Here is an 18,689-nt window from a genome sequence, read left to right on the forward strand (position 1 = left end):
TAGACACTGTTAAAGAATGTGAAATTACTTATGCTTCAGAATGCTTACTTATACATTGGGTAAACATGTGTCCATAAGTTGAGTGTTAAGGGCTTTTGACTTTTCAGCCTTGTTAAGTTGTTCTGAAGGCCCCAAGTGCTGTTTATACACTATACACCTTGAAATCCATAACTTCTGCAATGGATGTCCAGAGTGGAATGATGCAGTACCACCTATGAGGTTTGGGCAAACGAAAGAAACCATTTCCCTCTGTTTGCATTCTTGATGTATATTGCACAGCCACTGTGAGTAGTCTCAGCTAGTAGGTAAAACGAACTGTGGTGCTGTCCTTGCAGTGTTGTCCTTGCAGTATTGTTGGCAGTGGTGCCAATGCTTTGAGCATTGTTTTCAACCAGCTGCCTGATTCTTTGTGCATCCTTCATTCTGGGCATGTGTAATGTTTGAGGCTCGCAGTAGTCGTGTACGGGTCATTTGTGCTGTCGAATCGCTACTTTCATGAATGCAAGGATGAATTGCATTCCAACATGCTGCCATCTCCTCGAGGATTATGAGTATTGGGCACAATGTCATTCTTGACCGCTACGGTATTGCCAGTTGCGGCTTCAGAAATACAGTTGAACATTGTTACGAAAAAGTCGCATCCACCACTAAAGTACCCTTGTCATACATAGTATTATTTTAGCATATATTTGTTACATGCTGACTTTAACATATGAGATTTACTTCGTTATACTTTATAATAATTAGATTAGTATTCATTATACATATTGATGTTTAACTGATCATCCACGGATGCCACTGCTCTCAGAGTTTGGGTGGAACGCAAGACTTGCACAAATTGTCCAACCACTATTGCTGTGCAACATCGCAGTGGTTAGCATGTACAGTTCCCGAGTGCACACTTCTGCAGTGGCACGAGTGCCGGTAGTAGGCAAAGTTCTGCTTCAGGTGCTTATTCAGCTACCTCCCCATGCATTTTGCACACAAGCTGTGTACCACCTCATGCACTGCAACAACATAGGTGTTCTGCATCTATTATGATACTTGAAATCGCTGTGAAGCAGCATGGAGGTATGAAAGCATAGGAGAGGCCCCGGCCAGCACGGACGTATTGGAGAAAGTATGGCGGAAGTCACATGCTGTTTTTTGCAAAAGACCACTGAGACTGGTACCCCAAACGTCAACGTTGCCATATGAACCACGCTCCTGAAGCTCTTGCTGCTGCTCTAGGCTTTTGAAAAGTGAGGTAGGTTTTTTCAGCCAGTCTCTTTCTCGCCGCATATTGTTCATGAGACAACCTGACTTTAAAGCATGGCGTGTAAGCTTGAAAGTTGTGTTTTGAGTCTGTGAGTGTGAGTTGTCAGTCAGCAACAGACACACTGAAGTAATCATGGCGTGGGTCTTTGTCGTCGTCTCCAACATGCAACGGAAAACCGCAGGAGCTCGTCTGCTTCACTAAAACTGTTGCAGAAGTTACGTAGGCTCTGTTATGCCACGTGTCGGCAGCACACACTTCTGGCGGCTCGTAGCAATGCAAGTTCGAAGCTCCCGCCTATCTGCTCCGGCGAGTTGATTGGAGGCACAACAGGAGATGGCACACCAACATGGCTGCACTTCCAGCTTCAAAAATGTGACGTCAAGGCCTCTCCTATTTTGTTCTTTCCTCCATGTGAAGCAGTTGTGTTAATAAGTATGTGTGCTTCATAGAGACCTACAAGATTATTGTTTTATTATGCAGAGAAGCGATCACTGGCACCACCGTGTAGGTTGAAATTCCACCATATTTAAGTCACTTGGTTGTAGCTTTGATAGTCCACTGCACAGGCCATGTAATGCCATATTGTCGAAAAAGATTGTATTATGATGCCAGCGAAGCTCAGAATGACAAGATGGGGCATGATGACAAAACAGTGCAGTTGAACCTCATTACTATAGTGAACATGGATGAAATGAATTATCATATACAACGAAATATATTTAGAATGTTCCTTGCCATTATCACCATGTAATGAATACATACATATAAGAACATAGGATGTCATCAAGGTTTGTTTTTTTTCGTGTCATATGCAGCTTTATTATAACGTGACTTGAACATCGTTGATGACAATGTGTAATGGGACAAAAACTCGCTTTGGAGTTGAATGCCTTGTATGCTCCGTGAAGTGAAAAGTCTAGCGTTAACATGGGATGGCAAGAAAACTCACGTGACCAAGGATGAAGACATGTTCCCGGTGCCCGAGCTGCTGCTGCTCGCACAGTAAAATCCCACGATGAATAGCCATGGCAGCCAGCGGGTTGACGCTGTGGCCCACACCCAAAAAACCTACTTGGCCCACTCCTGAAGTTGGATTAGAGTGGACATTCAATTTAAAGTGATAACTTAGACAAGTCCTCATGTTTTAGCATTCAAATCATGCAAGGCTATTTAACCCTTTCGGGTGCAAATTATTTCTGTTGATTGAAATCTTACTTTCACCACATATCTCGCATCTTCAGACTCTAAAAAGTGTATGGTCACAGAATGGATTAAGAATTTTAAATTCTTTAGCGAGTTTTGCCAAGTTTACAGAATGTAGACTCCATGCGAAAACTCTATGCAGGAACATCAGATTTGAGAACATCAAATGTTTCATTTCAAGCAGGCTTGAGAAACGCCTATCCAGCCACTTGAAAATTATGCCTGGTGCGACACATTGGGCCCTCCTCGGGCTTAGTGAAATAACATAGTCCATAGGTAGCATACGCTGCTATGAACATCTCGGCCAAGTTTCACTGTTGTACATGGCACGTGAAGCTCACAAGCAGATCGTGAAGTTGCCTTTCTCTCAAATGCTCTTTTCAACAGAAAGCCCTGTCCTCACTCTCTTCTAGACGCACTGTTTCGTCATTGGGTGTGTTATTTCATTATTCCCTTAGATTGCTGCTATTGGCCGACAGCTAACATCAGGCTGCGGTCGGCTACATGGCATATATACAACTGCCGCTAGTAGCCAGTCCACTGGCTAAGTGCACTGCGGCGCGCTGAGTACAACTGCATTTGGCTTATGTTCAGCGTGTTGTAGGCACCAAAGGCGGAAGTCGTGGCATCTACGTTACCATCCAAAATTAAATTTGAACTGTTCGCCAAGGTGACATTTAGAAGGCAGAGCGTTGTGGACATGGCCCACTGCGCTGTAGCCTTCGCAGTGCAAGGCATTGAAGAAGGAACGGGAGCACAGCGGAAGCCGTGTTTGATTGCCAATAATTCCACTTCTGCTGAATGCATTGAAGTACTTTTGGTGGCAAAGTATTTCTGAAATAGCCTATATTCACTTCAAATGCCTTTCTCCACTTCGATAGAAAGCTGTTTAGGGCCCCTTTAAAAACAACGAAAGAAGTGAACCCAATACATACACCATAATCGTATCTAAGAACAACCAGCTGTCTACCTTCCCACTCCTTTAACTAAACATTTTAGACACAATATACAAACTTGCAGCAGAATTACAATCACAAGTGTTTCAGACTTTCAACTGAATAACTCTTAATTGCTGTCACTGTAAAACAGTTACCTTTGTTATTCATTGTCATAACCTCTTCAACATATAGTCCCCTTCTGGTTCCACACAGAGAGTCCTGTAGTCCTAGTGCTTCCTGAAGCAGCCCTGAAACCCTTCGTCGGGAAGTGCCAAGCAACCAGTGCTTTGTGCTTGATGTTTTCTCGGATATGAAAACATATTTTTTTCAGGTGCCTTTGATTTTTGGGAACAACCAAAAGTCGCATGGGGCTATTAGCAGACAGTAAGGAGCTTGAAAAGCCACCGAAATGCTGTGCCATGCCAAAAAAGTCTGAATCAGCTGAGCGATATGAACAAGGCTGTTGTCTGGGTGCAGCTGCCAGCTCTTTGAGTTCCTCTGTCAAAATCCTGGGCACAAACTTTGCAGTCGCCCACTGCATCTTCAGTCTTTAAAATGGCATTCACGGCACCTTTGTTGCTATCCACTAGCCAGGCACTTTCTCTCGCAGTTAACTGACCATCTTGCATTATGAAGGTTCGCACGACGACAATCACACCATTATGACTTGTTGAGGGCCTCGCACAGCGTCGCTCGCTCCCCACACACGTTTCGTTTCGCCTTTCTTGAAGTCAACCGTCCTCGAAACATGCAGTTGTAGATTTTTATCTGCTTCACACTTATCGAGTCATTTGAATATGTTGTTCCAATCATTAGAATTGCTAACTTCTGCTTGAGTGTCACCAAGCTTCGCACACAGGATTTTATGTAGCATCATTGTTAGATTTGCTTCATTATTTTCACTCACTTCTGGGTGAAAGTCGGATGGTCATCCCATACTTGTGAGCAGAATTCAAAGTATTGTTCCCTGGCATGTTTATAACTTTTCAGGTAGGTGTGCTGCACTCAATGATGGCCTCCACTCTTACATGTGCACATGGGCAGGCAAATCTTTTACAGAAAGCAGCCGCGCATGCAGTGGCGTAGCTAGGTCGTCTGGGACCCGGGGCCCATAGGTTTTCTGTCACCCCCGCCCCGGGTGTAGCCGGCGGAAAGGGTGTCTTCAGACGTATATGACACCCCCCCCCCCTCCCCACTGGTCCCTTGCACCCGGGGCCCACGGCCCCCCGGCCCCCCCTGTTGCTACGCCACTGCGCGCATGTGGCACATTGCATTCATCCTATCTGCTTTCTGACCATATGTTGAAACCTTTTGCAGCATGATGGTGCATGAAGCCATGAACCACAAACAAGGTGAAATAAAATTTGTATTTTGGAAGTTGTAGAAACTCTGCTACATACTTCTCATGCATAAAAGGATTATACTTAGCAAATGTGAAGGTCGGGCAACACTGACATTTTGATTTAATGCTAAACTTGGTCTCGAAGTGCCATACCTGGCATCATGTCATGTTGCTCTGTGTCACGTCACGACACAGAGCAATAGGCACTGGTACTGTGTAGCATAAGGCTAAGGATGGTGAGATTGCTCATACAAAAGTATAAACAGGATTTCTGTGCACATTTCTTCTGCCTGCATTGGCATGTGACAGCCTCAGCAATTGTAGGAACAGAGTGGGCCTGTTCACTGCAGAGAGAGGGAGAGTATTAGGAAATCGTGACGCATCCACTTCTGTGCACTGAAAGCAATACTGATTCATAAACAGTTTAACATAGTAAATTATTCAGGGTGCTTTTCCACGTGCCATTTTTTTAATAGCATTTAAACCTTTATTTAATGCAACAATAAGAAGTTTGAAAGTGATCCTACTAGCTGGTCAGTTTCCACAATGTGTGGCTGCTAAAATCTGTGCAGACTGCCAATATAATTTTTTTTTATTGTTGCCAGTGCAACTTCTACTGCTGTGCACAGTGAAAAGTGCTTGCTTGAAAGCAGTCTGAATAAAAATTTATCACACTTGCAACTTTCTGAATACACATCTCGACAAGCATGTAGCCTGCAAATTTGCTTATCTTCTGCCCCACAAATAAAGAGTGTCTGTTCAATTAAAAGGCCGGAATCCTACTTACGAGCATGTCACCAATGTTAACCCTTTAAGGATGAGATGTACATAAATACAGCCCGAAGGAAATGGAATCAAAATGGCACAAAGTGCATAAAAATAAGCATACTCAACGAAAAGAAAAACATTCTGCGGCAACTTTTCCAGCAATAGGGGGTAACACTGGAAGCAAGCTTCCCTCTAAGCCACCTATGGAGTTGTTTTGAACTTTTACACAGAGTTCTTGTTTGACATGAAACATAAGTGTACTCTCACGCAAAGTATGAACAACAATCAAATACCTTTATAATGAAGTGCTCGGCAGCTCCATGTTCTTCATTATAGCAGTCACTTCGCTGGAAAGGTTGCATGCCGTACCACTCGGAATAGCGCAGGTTAAGCACGCTCAAGAAAACCTCTATTTAAGATGAATTCAAGAGAGACTTAGGAGATACATAGCTAATTTTTCTTTGCGCAATTTTTCTGACAAAATGTTTAACACTTCAGTCAACCTCACTGCACTGAGTTTCATAACATGCCCCATGGCAAAATGCAGGAGCTGCACAAATTAAAGCTACAGATTGTGGAATGCCGCTATCACATCCCTTGCCGTAGAAATTCTTGGCTTAATTACAGAAACTTCGTCACTCTTTGTTGACAACCATGCCCTTTCATGCTAGATGGCTTTGAAGATGTCGTCAGTCCTCAGTTATGATTGCGTAACCAGGATCATGAATTGTAACATACTCGTCAGTCGTCGTATCTGTAAATGATTTACAAGAAGTATCGTTTAAGTTGAGCGATTCCTGGAGCAGTGCAGCAGGGCTACTTCTGATATCGGCATGTTGGTAACGTGCGTAGCTAGCACTTCCACTAGTGCTAATGCAGGATGCCTAGGCAACGTCTACCTGCGGCGTGATCGCTACATGGCATCCATTATGAAGAAACAAATTGGCAATCAGGATCACCTAAATTCCTTCGTTGTACAGGTGAATTTGCAATGGCCTTCCTTGTAGAGGCGCCCATAGTAAATATAAGAAATAATTAAATTGGCCGGGACATGAACAATTTGTTCGATATACAGGCTATTTCGCTGTACAGGCGACTGCATAACGCACGAGCGCATGGCAAAGCAGTCATGCGATATAGCTCGTACCGAGTGGAATAGTACATTGCCTTTGCTTTGCATTACCTGTGTGATACCACTGCAGCTGGGAATGTTGCACCGGTCCACCTCCTTTCCGCTGGCTTTCATAAGAAAGTGAGTTGCATGTCAAGCTTTCTTGTCCCGTGTTCCTGCTCTAATGCAACAAATAACACTTGCTGCCGCATTGGCCAGACATTCAGTGTTGACCGTACATTTAGCCGGGAGCTCAATTAACTGGTGTGTAACTTGTAGGCAGCACCCATTCATAAATGTTCAAAGAGCGTGTATGACACCTGCACAGCCAAACCTTAGAGATAGTGAGTGCAAGAGTGGCGAGAGATCTTTAAGAAACGATACCTGTATGACAAACCGGTCGCCACAAGGCAGGTAACTGCGTGCTTCACACGAGCTCAGTTACACAATGCAGTCAAGCCTACGGAGCATTTTTACCAGGCAAATTGTTTCTGCAAACCAGGACAAATTTTTTTTCAGCTGCGAAGCTTTCCCTGTGTGGGTTTCTTTTGTAACCGTGCTGCTCTCAGGTAAACCACAATTTTTTAAATGTACGCAGCCGATTTCGCAATGTGATTTAGCATTGTGAAAAGTGGAAGATGCAGTTGTGCTTCATATTAAACATTTTTTAAAGCCAACCTCCATGTTACATGTGTGGACTATAGCACGGAACACATAGTACAACTCTAGTACCCCATTCATTGTGGGCTTCTCATACAAACCTTGAACGATCAATGTACAGTAGACTTCCATTAATTTGACTCCGGTTAATCTTATTCCAATTGAAGGTCCTGGCCGTAACTCATGCATTTCTGTGAGCCTGAACTTTCATTGCTATGATCATAAAATTGGCCCTCGCTAGATAATTCAAACTTGACCACTCGGCATACACAAGTGTGACCCCTACGTTTACCCTAATAATGACCGCTTTAGTGGCAGCATGTCTTGGGGGAGCTTAAGGGATAGTGAATGCATTGAACACGTCATTTTCCACTGAAAACAGCTATTTTCGGCCTGCTCTAGAAAATTTTTTAAGCATAAGTGGCAGCTCTCGATGTCTAATTATGGTATTTACCCAATCTTAATACACACCTTTCCTTTTCCAAAAAGACAGGGCCGCAAATCGCCTGCACTGTGCAATCAAATATAAAACCAAAACCAAGCTTGCAGCGTCCATATGCTTTACAGCACAACATGGCTGTACTGCAGTGCAGCTGACATTACGAAACTGGCCACCATTAGACACTTGCCCATTTTTCTTGCTAAAGAATAGGATGCACATTAGATTTATACTTTGTTTAGGAACTTGAATGTCAGTTCTATGTTAGCGTTCTACAGGGTGGCCGAAAAATACTGTAACACGAGAAGACAATTTTTTAACAAACAAACCGATTGAGGCGCACTTTTTTTTATTCGTAAGCACACTGAATTCTGCAGAACAGTTCACATTTGATTCTCAACATGTCCACCTTCTGCTTTTATACAGGCCTTCAGATGCTTTCGGAAATTTTTCAAAATAGCCTCAATGCCTTCTGCAGCGATTTCGTTCCAGGCCTTCTGCAGAGCACATTTCAGGGATTCGATGGATTTCTGCTTGAAAGGACACACTTTTTGCTCCAGGATACCCCTAACAGCAGAATCCAAAGGAATGAGATCAGGGGAATTGGACAGCCAAACATCCTTACCCCAGAAGCCAGGGAGATTCGCCTCACACCACTGGATTGTTTTCTTCGCTCTGTGGGCAGGTGCCCAGTCTTGCTGCAGCCGCCAGTCAATGTTCTTTGCATTTTCTTCAGCCTAGGGTACGACGGCACCCTCCAGGATGAGCTCACAGTAAGTCTCAGCATCGATTTTGACTCCGTTTGGGACAAAAACAAGATTGGTTTTCCCAAGGCCTGAAATCCCACCCCAAACCATGACGCTCTTGGGGAAATGGGTTTTCTCCACTCTAACATTTTGAGGAGACCCGACTGGCAGCAATTCTCGATGGTTTGGTGAATTCCAGGCTGGTTTAACAGTGAAAATCTTCTCATCTGTGAAGAGAACTCATTCGAGGGCTTCACCACGGCTCAGCTGCTTCATTCTGCGGCACTTTTCCAATCTGGAGGCCTTCATGTGGTCCGTAAGCAGCTGGCCTATTGCTGGTTTGCGCACCTGGAGTCCCAGATCTTCTTTTACAAGTAATTGCATGGTGGAGTTGCTAACTCCATGTTCGTGGGCAAGTTTTCACATGCTCCTCAGGGGATTTCGCTTGACTTTCTTGCCGAAAGCCAATTTCAGTTCCCTGGTTCTTGCAGTTCGAGGCCTTCCGCTTCGCGGCTGGTACTCGACACCTCCTGTCTCCTGGAATCGTTTGACGACACAATGCTCTTGGACTCGGTGCAATTTAAGCATCTTTGCAATTTTTTAAATAGGCATCCCGAGCTTGTGGTTAGCAACAATGAAGTACCGCACTTCTTCAGAGACCATTTTTCCTGGAAAATATTGCACCAATGGCAGTAAAAAGTTCTATTTTAGAAAAACACAAGTGACATGATAAAATCAGTGTTGATGCTCAAAAATGCAAACAATAATAAATAACATGAAATTCAACGCACGTTACAGTACTTTTCGGTCACCCTGTACTTCGGGTACATAGTAAACAGACGTGCGTTTGATTTGGGGGCACGTTAGGATTGGGAAAGTACAATGAATCAGCAGTCTGTTTTGGCTTTTCTTCGGCTTCTAGTTTAAATTTACCTGCTGGATAATTCGATCAATTTTGTCAGTGCCGTCAGAGTCAAATTAACGGAATTTGACCGAACATTGTCAGTTCAAATTAAATTACAGGCTTTAATGTCCCAAAACTACACAATGAGTTATGAGCAAAACGAGAACCAGGTGAAAGCGGGAGCCAATGGTTCGACAAGTGGACTTGTCTTTTTCAAGGCGTCATGATTTAAGAAGGACGCCGTAGTGAAGGGCTCCAGATTGATTTTGATAACCTAGGTGCTCTTCAACGTGCACCCAAATCTAAGTACACAAGTGTTTTTTTTTGCGTTCACCCCAACAAAATGCAGTCTGTGTGGACAGGAATCAAACCTGTGACCTCGCATTCAGAAGCGGGTGGGTCGTAGTGACAGTTCTGCAGCGTCTTGAGTAAGAGACCTCCTTTAATGTCATTTAAATAGAATACACCACATACATAACAAGCATAGACATAACTGCTCAACACTTCACACAGAAGTGTGGAGAATTCACATGAAAGCCCTGAATCTGCACACACTTGGCAGGTAGAACGTCATAAATGTAGGGACATAACAAAGCAACTCGCCAGAAAAAAATTAAGGCAGGAACGCTTTATTTTTTCCTGACTAAACACGGAAAGAAAAGCTGCTCCTCTTCTGAAAGTACAAACACAATGAGCATGTTGCTGATAGATTGGACATTGTACAAGGTGGTTTTTGAATTACTAGGAATAGCCCAAGGTCCTTGTCAAAGCGCAGGAGAAATACTCCCTTTTAAACCTTTATGAAGAACTCGCAATGGTTGCATCACGTCAAGTACAAGACTGTTTGAGTGCAGCATTTAGCCCATCCAGTCGACTGATTTGTGGTGCAGAGCGAAGACTTAAAATAAGAACAATTGAGCACCAAAATTTTCACGCACCTTTCCACCGTCTAGTGCAAGAAAGGCTAAACACAGTGACATGTATGCAAGTACTTTTGCGTCTTAGCTCCTTCTTGTGCCAATGTACATTTAATATCAAGCAAAATAACTAAGGGGAACGAACTAGTTCACAACAGTTATATTTCCTTAGTTAAAGTTGTCCACTAGTATGGGGAAACTTTCATATCAAGCCATATTATTGTGTGCAGCATACAGATGTGCAGAACATTTGGATCGTACAGGAGAACATGTGCTCCAAAAGGCACAATGCAAACAAACAAAAAGAAAACCACACACACTAAGAATTGAGCCGTAGAACTTCAACTTGTATGCGAGTACTGACAGTCTAGCAGCTTCGGAAACACATTACCTTAATGGTGACATCTCAGCAACATAATCTATCGCTGGCAGGCGAATGCTCTTTATATTCAAGTGGTGTCTGTGCAAGCTTCATGACAACGGCTACTAAACTTCAGACAGTTGAAGTTTTATTAATGTGGTCTGATATATGGTGAGAACGAGCACCAAAGTGAGAATCTACTGCAGGTGTCTCGAGGAAAAAAAGGGTTCACGGAACCTGGTCTTGAAATGTGTATACAAGCTTAAAGCCGGAGACATGCACTTTCCATGCCTTTCATGCATCACTCAAGAACTGAAGCATCTTCCTCACCTCATAAAAAATATGGTCTAACAAATGTACAGTATGGATCACAAGTTCTCCATTGCGCTTCACTGTCTCAACTGCTGTCATACTGAGTGAAAATGCACGTAACAGACTTGTATGCTCATGACCGTCGGCTAGTTCAGAAGCTTTTGCTTGCATAAGTTGAAATGGAACAGATGGCAGTGGCAATATTCACAGTGAATTTACTCTTCTGCGAAATGTATACATGAAGAATTAAAAAGGAGCCAAACGAAACTGTACCACATGTGTGTAGTGTCGGCTAAAAATGAAATGCTTGGTCAACCAAAAGAACCCTGCCCGTGGTGTTTACGTTCACCTACAATGACACACATCCTCCTGGGCTACTGCCGAAGAACTATGTACGTATTGCTTTCCATTGTGCGTGTTTATTGAACATCAAGCTGGTTGCTACCAAAGTCTGTTTACAAGGCAAATAAGATCGCTGGTTGCAGCCAACTCGAAAACAGTGTCCTGAAACTCTTACACCCTGACCAAATCAACGAAAACAATGTCGCAATCATCTCGCTTTCTGAAGTCCCGTCTGACAACACAGGCTTGTAGGGAAGTCGAGCCCAGATGCACCCACAAAAGAAAACTCGTGTTAAAGGATGTCTGTGCATCATTTCAATGATTAAAAAAAAGGGGGAGGGGGTTAAATACTGCTGTAGAACTTAATTTTCCCAATATTTATCACATAACACTTTTACTATGCTCATCACGTGTAGAATAATGGTGGTGGTTCAAGCACCAATGCTTTATCTTTTGCAGCATCACATGGCGTGCTATTTACATAAGTAAGCATGCTTTTCAGTGTGCTTTTAATCGTAACCTTATAAGCACGCTTACGGAACCTCGACCTTCTATTCCCTGTCAGTCTTCAAACTGGAACTTCAACAAGAGATGCGATCACTCAATGCACGAAATCTATGGTGCCGAAAGAAAACAGAGAGCAATGCTTTCAGACAGCTTGCACTGCGAGTCCCTGGGAAATCAGTTCTGCAGCCACGCTCACGTCGTCCTTATTATTGGTGTCGACGAGCTCGACCGAGTACTTGAATCCAGGAAAGCCATCTTCTCTCTTAGCCTTGCTCACGACTTTGGCCATCATCACTTTCCACTGTGCGACATGCGACATCATCTCGAACAGGTCCGAGGCCTGCTCGGTCCATTGGGTTCCATCGCGTGGCTGGACGCCTGCTAATGAACATTCAATGGCTTGCAGTGGGAGGTACCGGTACTCATCGTGAAGCGTGCAGAGCTCTTTGGTCTTGTACCGGCCGGTCTCACCAAAGTCAACGTAATGGACTTTGATCGTGGTTTCATCCTGCGAGTAGTCGTTCTCCTCAATCGTGACAATGCGGGCACGGTACCAGCAGCTGTCCTGTGCAAAACGGGATGCGACGATATCACCGACAGCAGCTGAGGTGAGCGCATGGCTTTGCTGGTTCGGCACATGGGAGTAGTAGTTCGTCATGTCTTCAACTAGCTTGTCCAAGTTAATGGACTGTGAGCCAACAAGCTGTACCCAGAAGGAGCTAGGACTCTCCATTGCTGAAATGTAGACTTCGATGTAGCCGTCAGCTGAAGTGGCAACCAATTCGTCCTGGACGTACTCCGGCTCCTTCTCATCCTGGGAAGGGTTGGGAGGGCATGGAAAAAATTGAAACATAACAGCTGCAGTGTAAGGCAGCAAAAATTGGAAGTGGTGTTGCAAATCCCTTGATTGCCATACCGATTGACCATTTTGAAGTTTCACAGAATGAAAAAAAAACTGCCTCTTGCAGATAACATAATCCTAGTCCATGAACCATATTATTCAGAGAGGTGGACATTACTTGCATGAGAAATCAAAAAACATTCCTAGTGGGTCCCTCACCAGGCCACATAGCGAATTTTGGTTATAGAGTGGAAATAGGCATGTGCCTTCTAAGGAGTGTTCTACTGCAAGACGTTTTCAAACTAGTTCAATAATAGCAGAGATAGAAATATTTGAAGTGCCACGGACCCATGATTTCAGGAGGTGAACGTCACTACTAGCATAGACTTTCTCTCTACTTGCCCCATCTAACCTCCGCAAGCGAAATTCCTTCCTGGCGTTCTCCCATACCGGAGCTGGAGGATTGTGTGATGAAAATGTCACGGGCCTGGCATAGATTTTTTCTCTGTCGCGTTTTTAGTAAACGACACGCTTCCAGTGATGGTCTCGCGCGCGAGCTGTTGTGTTTGTCTTGTTCCACGCAGAGAACAATTTTGCGCACTCCACACGAGAACACCTGATTAACAATATAAGTCAGTACCACAACCACGAGCACTGAGAAAGTTGTGAGAGTATGAAAGAGCGTGATCGCAGTGCTGGAACAGGGAAGGAAATGCCATAGGTAGTTTAGTTTTCTGCACATGCACCTGCAAGACGTGGGAACAAGCAGATGAAACAGAAATACATCTCTCTCGCTACAATACGAAGTAAAACAAAAACAGCCAGACATTCAGTTTGCATGTCATTATTCCTCTAAACTTTAATTCGCCTATTGAAGCAACTTATTAAATAACTGATGTTGCTTTGAATAATTCTAGAAGTCACGTGTCACTATGAGCAATGTCATAGCACTGCCATGTACGTATACGCACTTGCGCTATAAGTGCCAATTCGCTGGCAGAAAGTGCGGCGCCTGAGAGAAGGGCAAATGGTGTTTGGTTTGAAATTTAAGCTGTTTCTGTGGCGTGTAGGGATGAAGTTGTTCGCAGGCATGATCGTTAGTGCATATTGTATGCACTGCGCTTGTTAGCTCAAAGTGGCCAGACCTGGTGAGGGGCCCTCTAATTAACAAAACTCAATAATTATCTTTTTGATAGTAACCTTATGGCACACATGGCAATTTACGAATTGTAGCTGGTCGGCATGCAAGGCATATCCGCTTCGAATGAATTTCCAGAATGAATTTCCAGAATGACACAAGTCGGGAGATCTGCGCCATCAAATGCACCATAAAAATTCACTGTTGTCACACACATACTACTTTAACAAAATGCTCTTTTATGCACTGAAGCACAAAAGTAACTGGAAACATGCATGTATTTTGCCCCACGCTTGGGGAAGTATCTCGCAACTGGTGCAAGCCTTCTTTTTCTTCCATCCATCCTTTTTTTTATTTGTTTTCTTAAACTGTTTTTTACTATACACAATTAAAAAAAATTGCCAGTGGCAGAGAGCACAATTAGAGTCCTTGAGCTTGATTACTGAAGAGGCAAGCATTACTTGTATGAGAAATCTAAATAGTACATACTCGAATAACTAACAAAATTTCATTAAGCAACTGTTAAATGATTACTTTACAGCACGGAACAAATTCTGAGGATGAGGATTCTCAGGACATCAATTCCCAAAGGGTGCAATGAAATAAATTGGTGTTCCAGTTAGTTTTGTGCTTCGATGCACAAAATTAAACTTAAGAAGAAAAAGAGCAAGTGGGATTAATTGAATTTCAGGGTTTCACGTGTCAAAATCATGACCTGATTATGACTCATGAGGCACACCCTCCAAACTCTGGATAAATTTTCACTACCTGTGGTTCAGTAGCTTGCACCTAAATCTAAGTACACAAGCGTTCTTGCATTTTGCCCCCATCAAGACGCAGCTGCTATAGCCAATACAGAAACCATGGCCTCAAGCTCAAACGCCATAGCCACTAGGCTACTACAGCGGATAAAGGTAACTGAAACAACTGAGGATTTTTGCTGCAAGCGCGGTGGTGTATGTCTTGAAACAGGTGCCGCCCTCAGAATCATTCCAAATGGATATGCCTAGCAAACTTAACGGCTACAATTTACTCCTACATTTTGATTAAAGATAACAATTAACTTCACTTCAATTAATTGCTTATTCAAGGCTGCATTGTCTCTCACCTTGTATGGCTGCAACTACCAAAAAATCAGGCCCATTGGATCGCCTTATCTTTCACCCTGGTTATTTAATCAGTGCTTTTGCTTTTGATGCACTCTCTTGCCATGTACAATTGTGCACACAGCACCAACGCAACTGCAATTGCACTGCTATGGTTGCTCGTGGTGCAAAATGGAGATTAGCACCAGATGTCCTGATGCCTTAGTAGGACACTAAAGACCAACACTGAATCAGTTAGGTTTATAAAGTATTCTTTCAAATCTATATCTTTTGCTAGTTTCATGGTAAAAGATTGATTTTTAAAAGGGGGAATGAAAGCCAAGTTTTCATTTCTTGAATATCGTGCCAAAACTCTAGCTCCAACACGTTAGAGTGACGCCACAGATTTCAAAGCACTTTGTTGTAATTGGCCTTTGGTGGCGCAGCAAAATTTCTTGAAGGTTGCGGAGTTCAATGTTTGGCCTCATTGGAATGCAATAGACGCATTCTGCAGATAAAAAATTCACCAGACACGAGCAGAGGCTGCCAATAGTGATGACATTGTAGCAGGCTGCGCAGAAACTTCAGGGTGTCGATGCCAGTGATCTTTTGCTTTTGCGCCTTTTCTGGCTCGTCAAACCTCCCCTCATGGCAAGAGTGACTTTTTTGGTATCACAGAAGGGTAAGTTACTAACACAGCTTAGCTCAGCTTCCCCCCAAGTGTCTCTTTAGCTTAATTCTGTTGTTACCTTCGACAGCGGTGTTGCACTAGCCTTGATGGCCATGGGACGGTTACGGTAGAGTGCCGCCCGCCCTGCCGATGCGAGTGCCATCTTCTGCTGGTAGGCCTCTTCTTCGGCCAGCTTTTCGTCGATCATGGTGATGGCCATGCGGATCTGCTCACGGGTGCCTGTGATACTGACTGTTTTGAGGTTGTTGCTGCGCTCACGGTCATCGCTGCCTGCCCGGTCCACAAGGATCTTAGCTGAGGAGACTCGGCACATGTGTCTGCGAGTGGGCAATGGACACAATCTCTAAGCAGAAGCTCTGTCATACAATGCAGTGACAAATGGCGCTAATGAAAAAAAAGAGCCAAAAGAAAGAAGGGGACCCACAGAACGTGCAAGATGCCCTCAGGTGTGCCGAGTGCTAACAAGAATACGCTATCATAGTCTCGAAAATCAAAATTTATATCATGGGGCTGTCCCAAAGCAACAAATGGGCTATGAGAAATCTGATGGTGCGGGATTTCAGATTAAGTTAGACTACCTAGGGTTTTTAATGTAAAACCTAAATCTAAGTGCATGAGTGCTTTTGCATTCTGCGCCCATCGGAATGCAGCTGCAGCAGTGCCATTGCCATTGCCACTGAGCTGCCATGGCAGATAAGACTAACTTTTTCAACTCCCAGTTTGAACAGTTATATAAATTCAGTGCAAACCTCCCAGGGATATGACAGACATGGAACTTGCACAATGAGAAGAATAAATGCTGTCAGACTTAGCGTAGAGAGGGTCTTCAATAAAATAAAGTGTAGCGTGACTGGACACACCTAGTTTGCATTCAAAAGGCAAGCTACTTGATCCAGTCACCTCTTGACAAGTTCTCAAGATAGTGCACACTCTATTCACGAGAATAAACAAGTAAATAAATTTTAGCTGCATCAAAGTAGGAGCTCCTGTGAAAGGTTATCTCTCTCTTAGTCCAGCAAGGCCTGATTTAAGGACAGGTGGACATTTCGGCTTAATCAAGTTGGGACCCTGGACACTTTCTCATAAAATTTGGGAGAGTTGGCAAACCTACAAAAGATAGCCAAGGCATGGCAGCAACATTATGTGCTGACAGTAGGATGCAGGCATCTGGTCTTACCGAACAGTTTCTCCATTCCTTCCAATAATACGGCCACAAGACTTCGCAGGCACGAACACGGTCTCGGTAATTACATTTGACTGCTCCACTATGCAAGCCTTGAGCAGCTCCTCTGCCTCTTGCACATCGCTTGGCGTGCCACGAATAACAGCAATCCTGTCGCACTCTTCACTAGTGCCTAGGAGGAATAAAAATAAAAAAACAATCAAATTGTAAGACCTGCTTGTACCAAAGCATCAAAGGGCAGTTCTCAACTACATTACACACGAGTATCACAAATAGAGAAAATAATTTATCTACACAACTTATCTTTTATATGCGCGTTTACAAAATCAACGAGTTCCTATGGCACTTTCGATTGGTTGTTTCTGAGCGCTCAGGCAAAATTTCCAAGCACGTCTCGTGAAGAAATCGCGACATCAAGCAAGCTCCTGTAGTGTTAACAATGCCGGAATAAGGAAAAGAAAATTCTTTGTGTAATACACGCTTACTGTCGCTTGCACAATCATCAGGGTTCTTCTTTATGACAATCTGGCATGTTTATTGTCATGCGTGTGTCAATCACCTACCGATCACGGGCGCTCAGCTCCGGGTTTGCGGTGAGCGCAGTTTCAACAACAGCCTAATTTTCCTTCGATGTAATTATCAGCAGATGTGAAGTCTTATGATTTCTCAAACATTTATCGGGGGTTAGCATGTGTATTGTTATTTCTCTTGAGATAAAACATGAATGCAACTTCGGCGTCGCTCACTTCGGCAATTGTACGATTCGATTTGTCAAATTTTCACGGTAATAAACAGCTGACAGAAAATAATGGTGCAGCTCTGAGCAAAAATACCGGTGCGGACTTTCCGGGTCTTCGGCGTCGCGGAAAGACGTGCCCCATCGTCAGGCGCCGCTGTCAGAACTAAACGCTTAACGACACACATCATGAGAGACAGAAATGTACGAAGAAATCACGTAAGTGACATGCAGTGACACTTGAACTAAGCAGCGTCGCCGGCACGCTGAGCGCGTTTTATCCTTTTACCTTGGTTGTCGAAGCTGATCTTCGTGTTTGTCTTTTCCTGGATTCGTTTTATGTTGGCGCCTTGTCGTCCAATCACCCCGCCGACCACCTCCTTGGGGACAGTAACCTTTACGACGCAATGTTTCGTTGTTTCCACTTTCCGACGTTTTACTTCGTACTCTTCCTCCGGTTTCAGCAGTAGGTAAAGCAGGATCGACGACATCGTCACGCCCGCCCCTAAGCCAGCCCATAGTGCTATCGTCTTTAGTTTAGAGTCCATGTTATTTAGAATGGCAAAACAATGTTAGCCGCACATCCTCGAGACGCTTCGATCGCTGCTCCCAATGATCTTCTGATCCTTTCCGCGTGCTCGGTTATCAACGCACCGACGGCGTTTCTCGGTGCTCTTTCGCATACGGACCAGAAAAAGAAAAAGCGACATCGACAATATTTTAAACGTTGCCAGACGGCCTTTAGGGATTCTACTGTAAGCAGCGAAGTTTCTTTTTCACTGCGCACATGATGCGCACGGACGTTTCATAAGTGGTGGCTGGTGGTGTCCATAACCCGACGCAGGCACGTACCCAGGAGGGGTATGGCCCGGGGGTGCCCGGGCCCCCCCCCCCCCCGAAATTCGGCGGCATAGCCCCCCCCCCCCCTTTCACGCCCACGCCACCACTCCTCACTCACATTCCTAAAGCGCCGCCAAATCAATGTTGAGACTTTACAGCTGTTTGGCGGTCAACGTCTTGCTGCCTTTTTCACTCCTTTTGAATGGCGGTAGTTATCAGCATCTCCTGGGGTGTGAAAGCCAGTTTTCTCATAGATTCGGTGCCCGCGCGATAAACTCGAGGTGCGTTCAGTTGTCACCACCTATTCAACGGTCACGCGCATTGCTGTTGCTTCGTTAGTTCAACCTTCTTTATTTAAAACGACTGA

The 18,689-nt window shown here is 44.1% G+C and overlaps 1 protein-coding gene across 1 annotated transcript; it reads right to left on the bottom strand.

Moving 5' to 3' along the window:
* Positions 1-9,793: 9,793 nt before the first annotated feature.
* LOC142585154 (tudor and KH domain-containing protein homolog) lies at positions 9,794-18,177 on the bottom strand. Its single transcript, XM_075695688.1, has 4 exons — positions 17,772-18,177; positions 16,741-16,918; positions 15,622-15,880; positions 9,794-12,622 (listed from the first exon to the last, which is right to left on the bottom strand). Exons 1-4 carry the CDS (start codon positions 18,028-18,030, stop codon positions 11,951-11,953), a joined length of 1,368 nt encoding a protein of 455 aa, XP_075551803.1. The 5' UTR covers positions 18,031-18,177; the 3' UTR covers positions 9,794-11,950.
* Positions 18,178-18,689: the final 512 nt, after the last annotated feature.

The sequence above is a fragment of the Dermacentor variabilis genome, chromosome 6 (genome assembly GCF_050947875.1).
Source record: "Dermacentor variabilis isolate Ectoservices chromosome 6, ASM5094787v1, whole genome shotgun sequence".
Taxonomy (NCBI): domain Eukaryota; kingdom Metazoa; phylum Arthropoda; class Arachnida; order Ixodida; family Ixodidae; genus Dermacentor; species Dermacentor variabilis.